This window comes from Coregonus clupeaformis, unplaced genomic scaffold (assembly GCF_020615455.1).
Source record: "Coregonus clupeaformis isolate EN_2021a unplaced genomic scaffold, ASM2061545v1 scaf0245, whole genome shotgun sequence".
Classification (NCBI taxonomy): domain Eukaryota; kingdom Metazoa; phylum Chordata; class Actinopteri; order Salmoniformes; family Salmonidae; genus Coregonus; species Coregonus clupeaformis.
In genome coordinates this window covers 450,666-460,153 of record NW_025533700.1, presented here as the reverse complement: position 1 = coordinate 460,153, position 9,488 = coordinate 450,666, and the positions used below count along the sequence as shown (strand labels likewise).

Here is a 9,488-nt window from a genome sequence, read left to right as displayed (position 1 = left end):
AGGGGGGACATTAGGAGTATCTGGAGAGCAGTGTGCATGGTGAGGAGAGGAGGAGAGGAGGAGAGGAGGGGGGACATTAGGAGTATCTGGAGAGCAGTGTGCATGGTGAGGAGAGGAGGAGAGGGGGAGAGGAGGGGGGACATTAGGAGTATCTGGAGAGCAGTGTGCATGGTGAGGAGAGGAGGAGAGGAGGAGAGGAGGGGGGACATTAGGAGTATCTGGAGAGCAGTGTGCATGGAGAGGAGAGGAGGAGAGGAGGAGAGGAGGGGGGACATTAGGAGTATCTGGAGAGCAGTGTGCATGGTGAGGAGAGGAGGGGAGGAGGAGAGGAGGGGGGACATTAGGAGTATCTGGAGAGCAGTGTGCATGGTGAGGAGAGGAGGAGAGGAGGGGGGGACATTAGGGAGTGTCTGGAGAGCAGTGTGCATGGTGAGGAGAGGAGGAGAGGAGGGGGACATTAGGAGTATCTGGAGAGCAGTGTGCATGGAGAGGAGAGGAGGAGAGGAGGAGAGGAGGGGAGGAGGGGGGGCATTAGGAGTATCTGGAGAGCAGTGTGCATGGAGAGGAGAGGAGGGGGGACATTAGGAGTATCTGGAGAGCAGTGTGCATGGTGAGGAGAGGAGGAGAGGAGGAGAGGAGGAGAGGAGGAGAGGAGGGGGACATTAGGAGTATCTGGAGAGCAGTGTGCATGGTGAGGAGAGGAGTAATACATTAATAATAATACATTAATTGCACTATAACGGAGTCAAACGGTGCCCACAAACTGTTAGGGCCTCCATAAAGCTGTCCCAGCAGCAGTCTCAACACCTTACCACTGCTACACCTGGCTATGAGCAGAGCCTTGTCTGGCAGCGAAACAGTTCATTAAGCCTCATTTACTGCCTTTTAAAAAAACATAGCTGACATGGCAGACTTGATTAAACTGACAATTGAGATTACATTTACATTTACGTCATTTAGCAGACGCTCTTATCCAGAGCGACTTACAAATTGGTGCATTCACCTTATGATAGCCAGTGGGATAACCACTTTACAATTTATTAAATTTTTATTTCTAGAGTATATTTTTTATTTAAATTTGTTTTATATATATATATATATATATATATATATATATATATATTTTATTTTTATTTTTATTATTATTATTTATTTTTTGTTGGGGTGGGGTAGGGTGGGGTGGGGGGTAGAAGGATTACTTTTATCCTATCCCAGGTATTCCTTAAAGAGGTGGGGTTTCAAGTGTCTCCGAAAGGTGGTCAGTGACTCCGCTGTCCTGGCGTCGTGAGGGAGCTTGTTCCACCAACTATGGCATAAGGGGACGACGAGCGGATAAGAGGCAATCCGTAATTTTGATTAAGACATCAATAAGCGAGCTAGGACGGACGTAGTCAATATAACTATTTGTTCTGCACTTTTGAAATGTACAGCGCCAGAATTCAGAACATGGGCCGTTCGTACAGTGTTCACCCTGTACACCAAGTCAGAACCGTAGGATAAATAAAGGGGGCATATACACAGACAATGAAAGCTCTTACAATATTCAATGATTACATTTCTCTTAAACAGGCTATAGGCAACATGTGCACCACCAAGTCAGAACAGTAGGCGAAATTAGGAAAGGAAACGGGACCATATTATTAGGGTGAGGCACATGGGCTACTAACAGCTTACTACACAACATACACTTAGTATTACTTTCTTAGCTACAGTATACAGTCGTGGTCAAAGGTTTTGAGAATGACACAAATATTAATTTTCACAAAGTCTGCTGCCTCAGTTTTATGACGGCAATCTGCATATACTCCAGAATGTCATGAAGAGTGATCAGATGAATTGCAATTAATTGCAAAGTCCCTCTTTGCCGTGAAAATGAACTTAATCCCAAAAAAACTTTTCCACTGCATTTCAGCCCTGCCACAAAACGACCAGCTGACATCATGTCAGTGATTCTCTCGTTAACACAGGTGAGAGTGTTGACGAGGACAAGGCTGGAGATCACTCTGTCATGCTGATTGAGTTAGAATAACAGACTGGAAGCTTTAAAAGGAGGGTGGTGCTTGAAATCATTGTTCTTCCTCTGTTAACCATGGTTACCTGCAAGAAAACACGTGCCGTCATCATTGCTTTGCACAAAAAGGGCTTCACAGGCAAGGATATTGCTGCTAGTAAGATTGCACCTAAATCAACCATTTATCGGATCATCAAGAACTTCAAGGAGAGAGGTTCAATTGTTGTGAAGAAGGCTTCAGGGCGCCCAAGAAAGTCCAGCAAGCGCCAAAAGTTAATTGACAGCATGCCAGGGCGGATTGCAGAGGTCTTGAAAAAGAAGGGTCAACACTGCAAATATTGACTCTTTGCATAAACTTAATGTATTTGTCAATAAAAGCCTTTGACACTTATGGAATGCTTGTAATTATACTTCAGTATACCATAGTAACATCTAAAAACACTGAAGCAGCAAACTTTGTGAAAACCAATACTTGTGTCATTCTCAAAACTTTTGACCACGACTGTACATATCTCCCTGACATATTACATCATTTATGCAGCAGCATTCAAGACACTTTTGGACTCACCTTGTTGTGCTGTGCTCACTTGAACAGGAAGGTCATCAAATGTTGTCATCAAAGTCTGGCATTCTCTGGATTTATGGTGCTTTCAAGACAAATGGGAACTCTGAAAAAAACAAGGTTGAATCATGATGACGTCAGTGATCTTCAGGTCGGAGCTCTAGAAAGAGGCCCGAGTTCCCGACTTGCAAATCCGAGTTGGATGACTGTTCAAAACGTATTTTCCCAATCAGAGCTAGTTTTTTTCAGAGTTCCCAGTTGTCTTGAACTCACTGAAATCAGATTTCCCAGTTCTGAGTTTCCAGTTGTTTTGAGTGCGGCAGAAGTCATGCTGGATTAACATCATGGCCAATGTTGTATGTTTATCCTTTTAGGTTTGGAAAAGAGACCCTTAAACCCAGACTTGGACCACACCCCCTCTCCACTGAATAGCAGGCTAGTGATTGCTTTGCAATACTTGCAGTTAGCCACTGATTCCCTCCAAACCACTCATTGTTGAATTTGCGATTTCTAACTTGTTGTGTAATGTTTATGTCCATTTTATTTATAATTTCTCTTCATATGACAAGGATTAAAATTTGATTTAATTTGTCAGTAGATTGTCTACTTGATTCATGATGATGACTGCTAGCTTGCTAGCTAATATTTTGAAAGTGTGATGTTGACATGATCAGTCCAATCAAAGCTGCTGTAGATTTGACGTTGTGGCCAATGACCTTGAGCCTTCTTGGATGGGCACTTCTAATGTAACTCTATGGCAGCACCCAAGGGGCTTGAATTTTCGAACTCTACCCCATGAGTGACAGAACACTGAGCCAATCACGGCGCAACCAGAGAACATTACCAACCCCTAGGCTCCGTATTTTCCGCTGGCTGCCCCACCTCCACAGAAAGCACTGAGCTAGGCTGAAACACCTGCATGTTGGAGCTGCCTTATTCAAGAAAGCAAAAAAAAAGACCAAGTTTGTAAGCGGCTTTATTAACTAAATTCTTGTTATTTATTTTTACATTGTTTCCAAACTGATATGTGACACGTATTAATGCCAAAATAACTTGCAAAACAAGCATTTTCTCTCTCTCTCTCTCTCTATATATATATATATATATATATATATATATATATATTGCTAGAAAGGTGGGGCTCAAAACAGGTGGGGCCCTGAATGACGGGTCCGCCACTGCACTCAGGTAGTGGCAGGAGGACACATATTGGCTTTTCACCCAATAAATATTTGATTTTTTTTTGCATCTTTTATAGTTTCAAATTCTTTGTCCTGAATGATAATTTGGGGAAAGAAAGATTATCTTAGGTCTCTGATACAGGATTCTGATAGTCTTTGACTGTTGATTCAAGGATTTGTAATTTTTCCTTGTATATCTTTTTGTGCTGGGCTCTTTGTTATATTGCTGTAGAGGTTTGCAAAGTGATTTCTCAACATATCACCATTTTGGATAGCCAATGATGAGGTTTGTTTAATTTATTCAAATTCTCCCAGATGTGGTTTGATTCTATGGAATCCACAATTACATCCAGGTGATTTCTAATGTGCTGTTCCTTTTTTGTTCTTGTGGTGTATTTTGATTTCCCCATATTGAAGGACTATGTTTTTGTTGTCTGGTTCTGTGTTTTTGATTTTATATATATATATTATTATATTTTGATTATCTCAATGACTTCCTTAGATTTTTGCAATCATCTACATTGACACAGCCCCTCTCTCTCTCTCAACAGCTCCACCCCCTTCTCTCTGTATTGAATATCTGCTGCATGGAGACTGATCACTAACTTGTCTGTCGGCCCTGCATTAAAGACCAACATTGGCTAAAGAAAATTGTGATAAATAAAAAAGTATACCAGTTTCATTTAAGGACCAAAATATTGACAGCTGTGCCATACAGATTGCAAAATAGTTGGGATGAGATTTTCGATGTACCGATTCCATGGCACATGGTTTATGAACTGATACACAAAACAAAGCTAGATTCAAAAATACTTTTTCAATTTAAAATTATTATACAAAATTCTTGCAACCAATAGAATGTTATATATATGGGGGATACAACCATCCCAGCTCTGCATATTTTGCTGTGAAGAGAGAATCATTAGCTCATTTGTTTTGGTACTGTCCATATGTAGCTTGTTTTTGGTCGCAGGTTCAGGAATGGCTGAAGAATTGCAACATTTACCTGGAGCGAACTTTGCAAATTGCACTGCTGGGTGATTTAAAAAGTCATAGTCAATCGATTACTACAAAATTAAAATTAAAATAAAGGAATCTGATGAACATTGCTGAAGACAAGTTCATCGGGCCGGAGTGGATGCTGTATATCAAAGAATCACTGGAGATTTATATTTCAATTATTTGTAGATTTATTCCCTAATATTTACAATTCTAAGGGATTGAAATCAATATGCCAGAACAGTCTTGGGGCGTGTCCCCCTTAAGGCGTCTTGCAGATGTCCGCTGTCCTATGGTGCTTAAATATCAGGTCGTATTAGGATTTGCTTGTTGTCACCACAAACAGACACAGTTCAGATGTCTCAATCCAGTGCACGGTATTAACACTCAAAATAAAACTAGCTTCCAAGTACATAAATAGATCGTTTTAATACTGTGTGTCTTTCTCTTTGAAGGCAAAATATACAGTGACAGGTCCAGCACTAGTCTGTACGGTCTCTTTAGCGGTTATTACCATCAGACAGCCCATGCCATATGCGAAACACGGGATACCTGCAAGACAGGGGCAAAAAACATGGGAAAACAATTACAAGTGTTTTGTGTTGCACTCTGTTTGCAGTAGACTGTATAGTTTAAGGCCTATATGTACAATTCTGGGACAAAAAAAACATTCATGATATGAATAAGAAGTTATTCTAGAAATGAGGGGAAACAACTAGTTAACTGTCTACTAAATCAATATGAAACAGGTTCAGGTTCAAGAGACAGTATTAAATACTAGTCTCCCCTTGGCTTTTTTTCCCCACTGACCTAGATTGATGACTTTCAACATGCTGAAAAACGTGTCTTCATAGTCTAAGTTCTGTGCTGGTGCTTTGGAACAGTGGTACTTGATAAAGGGGAAACACCCCGTCCTCAGTATCTGGTAGTTGGTTCCCTTTACCGCCCAGTTGAAGTTGGACCTCCCGAACTGGTCGTTGGTGACGACGCCGTAGTGGACACAGAAGGAGGTCCAGGGAGGGAGGTTCCGCTGTAGCAGGTGACGGGTCAGCACCTCCGAAGCTGCGGGACGCGGCCGTCCTTGCCTCCGCAGTGCGCTCGGAAACAGAGCGACTTTGAGGAATATGTTGTGTATCCGCCGGAGTACTTCTCTCATGCTATGGATCATAGCTTTATTGATTGGCAGGTGGTTTTACCTGTAAGACCGCTAGCTAGCTTATGATACCTGTATAATGTTAGTGCAGAGGGGATAAAGTGTGGACGTTCTTCAAAGCACGAATACCTTCTAATGTGTGTCTTATTCATTAATGTCATATTTTATAAGCAATGTCACTTGCTACGCCCACCAAGCTAGCTCTAGTTATCTAGCTAGCTAGCTTTCCACACAGGAGTACGAGCCGAACAGTTTTGTGCATTATTTGTCAAACGGTCTCCTCTTAAGAGCAAGACAACATGTTCCATAAACATGTAACTTCAAGTCCGTTGTTGTTCCATCACAGAGTTTAAAAACCTTTCTATCGATCAACTTTTAACTCACCCTTGTAACTGAACCGGCAATGTGTTCCGTCCGACTAGCAACACAGTACATCGAACTTTTGTTCCTAGCTGAAGGTTGAGCCTTCCCCCATAGTGATCTAAATTCTCTATATATCCCTATCTACATTAAATGTATATTTTAATCTATAATAACGTTTGTATCTTCTTAATAACTTGAGTTGCTCTAAATAAATACAACTTTATCTTTCATACTGTAGCCTAAACATAATTTTACATTTTAATCATTTAGCAGACGCTCTTATCCGGAACGACTTACAGTTAGTGCATACATTTTTTCATACTGCCCCCCCCCGTGGGAATCGAACCCACAACCCTGGTGTTGCAAGCGCCATGCTCTACCAACTGAGCTACACGGGGCCACACACTAACCCAGGTGTTCAGGGATACAATGTAGCCACAGCCTCTGGAAAGGATGGTATACCTTCCCTGGTCCCTGGGATTTATTCTGGACTGTCATTCCCTGGTCCCTGGGATTTATTCTGGACTGTCATTCCCTGGTCCCTGGGATTTATTCTGGACTGTCATTCCTTGGTCCCTGGGATTTATTCTGGACTGTCATTCCCTGGTCCCTTGGATTTATTCTGGACTGTCATTCCCTGGTCCCTGGGATTTATTCTGGACTGTCATTCCCTGGTCCCTGAGCTTTATTCTGGACTGTCATTCCCTGGTCCCTGGGATTTATTCTGGACTGTCATTCCCTGGTCCCTGAGCTTTATTCTGGACTGTCATTCCCTGGTCCCTGGGATTTATTCTGGACTGTCATTCCCTGGTCCCTGGGATTTATTCTGGACTGTCATTCCCTGGTCCCTGGGATTTATTCTGGACTGTCATTCCCTGGTCCCTGAGCTTTATTCTGGACTGTCATTCCCTGGTCCCTGGGATTTATTCTGGACTGTCATTCCCTGGTCCCTGAGCTTTATTCTGGACTGTCATTCCCTGGTCCCTGAGCTTTATTCTGGACTGTCATTCCCTGGTCCCTGAGCTTTATTCTGGACTCTCATTCCCTGGTCCCTGAGCTTTATTCTGGACTGTCATTCCCTGGTCCCTGGGATTTATTCTGGACTGTCATTCCCTGGTCCCTGAGCTTTATTCTGGACTGTCATTCCCTGGTCCCTGGGATTTATTCTGGACTGTCATTCCCTGGTCCCTGAGCTTTATTCTGGACTGTCATTCCCTGGTCCCTGGGATTTATTCTGGACTGTCATTCCCTGGTCCCTGGGATTTATTCTGGACTGTCATTCCCTGGTCCCTGGGATTTATTCTGGACTGTCATTCCCTGGTCCCTGGGATTTATTCTGGACTGTCATTCCCTGGTCCCTGAGCTTTATTCTGGACTGTCATTCCCTGGTCCCTGAGCTTTATTCTGGACCGTCATTCCCTGGTCCCTGGGATTTATTCTGGACTGTCATTCCCTGGTCCCTGGGATTTATTCTGGACTGTCATTCCCTGGTCCCTGAGCTTTATTCTGGACTGTCATTCCCTGGTCCCTGGGATTTATTCTGGACTGTCATTCCCTGGTCCCTGAGCTTTATTCTGGACTGTCATTCCCTGGTCCCTGGGATTTATTCTGGACTGTCGTTCCCTGGTCCCTGGGATTTATTCTGGACTGTCATTCCCTGGTCCCTGGGATTTATTCTGGACTGTCATTCCCTGGTCCCTGAGCTTTATTCTGGACTGTCATTCCCTGGTCCCTGGGATTTATTCTGGACTGTCATTCCCTGGTCCCTGAGCTTTATTCTGGACTGTCATTCCCTGGTCCCTGGGATTTATTCTGGACTGTCATTCCCTGGTCCCTGAGCTTTATTCTGGACTGTCATTCCCTGGTCCCTGGGATTTATTCTGGACTGTCATTCCCTGGTCCCTGGGATTTATTCTGGACTGTCATTCCCTGGTCCCTGGGATTTATTCTGGACTGTCATTCCCTGGTCCCTGGGATTTATTCTGGACTGTCATTCCCTGGTCCCTGGGATTTATTCTGGACTGTCATTCCCTGGTCCCTGAGCTTTATTCTGGACCGTCATTCCCTGGTCCCTGGGATTTATTCTGGACTGTCATTCCCTGGTCCCTGGGATTTATTCTGGACTGTCATTCCCTGGTCCCTGAGCTTTATTCTGGACTGTCATTCCCTGGTCCCTGAGCTTTATTCTGGACCGTCATTCCCTGGTCCCTGGGATTTATTCTGGACTGTCATTCCCTGGTCCCTGGGATTTATTCTGGACTGTCATTCCCTGGTCCCTGAGCTTTATTCTGGACTGTCATTCCCTGGTCCCTGGGATTTATTCTGGACTGTCATTCCCTGGTCCCTGAGCTTTATTCTGGACTGTCATTCCCTGGTCCCTGGGATTTATTCTGGACTGTCATTCCCTGGTCCCTGAGCTTTATTCTGGACTGTCATTCCCTGGTCCCTGGGATTTATTCTGGACTGTCATTCCCTGGTCCCTGGGATTTATTCTGGACTGTCATTCCCTGGTCCCTGGGATTTATTCTGGACTGTCATTCCCTGGTCCCTGGGATTTATTCTGGACTGTCATTCCCTGGTCCCTGAGCTTTATTCTGGACTGTCATTCCCTGGTCCCTGAGCTTTATTCTGGACCGTCATTCCCTGGTCCCTGGGATTTATTCTGGACTGTCATTCCCTGGTCCCTGGGATTTATTCTGGACTGTCATTCCCTGGTCCCTGAGCTTTATTCTGGACTGTCATTCCCTGGTCCCTGGGATTTATTCTGGACTGTCATTCCCTGGTCCCTGAGCTTTATTCTGGACTGTCATTCCCTGGTCCCTGGGATTTATTCTGGACTGTCATTCCCTGGTCCCTGGGATTTATTCTGGACTGTCATTCCCTGGTCCCTGGGATTTATTCTGGACTGTCATTCCCTGGTCCCTGAGCTTTATTCTGGACTGTCATTCCCTGGTCCCTGGGATTTATTCTGGACTGTCATTCCCTGGTCCCTGGGATTTATTCTGGACTGTCATTCCCTGGTCCCTGAGCTTTATTCTGGACCGTCATTCCCTGGTCCCTGGGATTTATTCTGGACTGTCATTCCCTGGTCCCTGGGATTTATTCTGGACTGTCATTCCCTGGTCCCTGAGCTTTATTCTGGACTGTCATTCCCTGGTCCCTGGGATTTATTCTGGACTGTCATTCCCTGGTCCCTGAGCTTTATTCTGGACTGTCATT

General features: G+C 44.1%; 1 protein-coding gene across 1 annotated transcript; it reads right to left on the bottom strand.

Annotated features, from left to right (window-relative positions):
* Nucleotides 1-4,956: 4,956 nt before the first annotated feature.
* Nucleotides 4,957-6,312, bottom strand: LOC123484247 (uncharacterized protein C15orf61-like). The gene is made up of 2 exons (XM_045214371.1): nucleotides 5,564-6,312; nucleotides 4,957-5,305 (listed from the first exon to the last, which is right to left on the bottom strand). The coding sequence occupies exons 1-2, from the start codon at nucleotides 5,919-5,921 to the stop codon at nucleotides 5,181-5,183; spliced, it is 483 nt and encodes a 160-aa protein (XP_045070306.1). The 5' UTR covers nucleotides 5,922-6,312; the 3' UTR covers nucleotides 4,957-5,180.
* Between the last annotated feature and the right edge of the window lie 3,176 nt (nucleotides 6,313-9,488).

What these genes read in the sequence shown, in the direction of transcription:
- LOC123484247 (XM_045214371.1), bottom strand. Translation starts at nt 5,921, where the DNA reads ATGATCCATAGCATGAGAGAAGTACTCCGGCGGATACACAACATATTC. An exon ending in GTTGAAAGTCATCAATCTAG is followed by an intron (nt 5,306 to 5,563) that starts GTCAGTGGGGAA and finishes CCTGTCTTGCAG; the next exon opens with GTATCCCGTGTTTCGCATAT.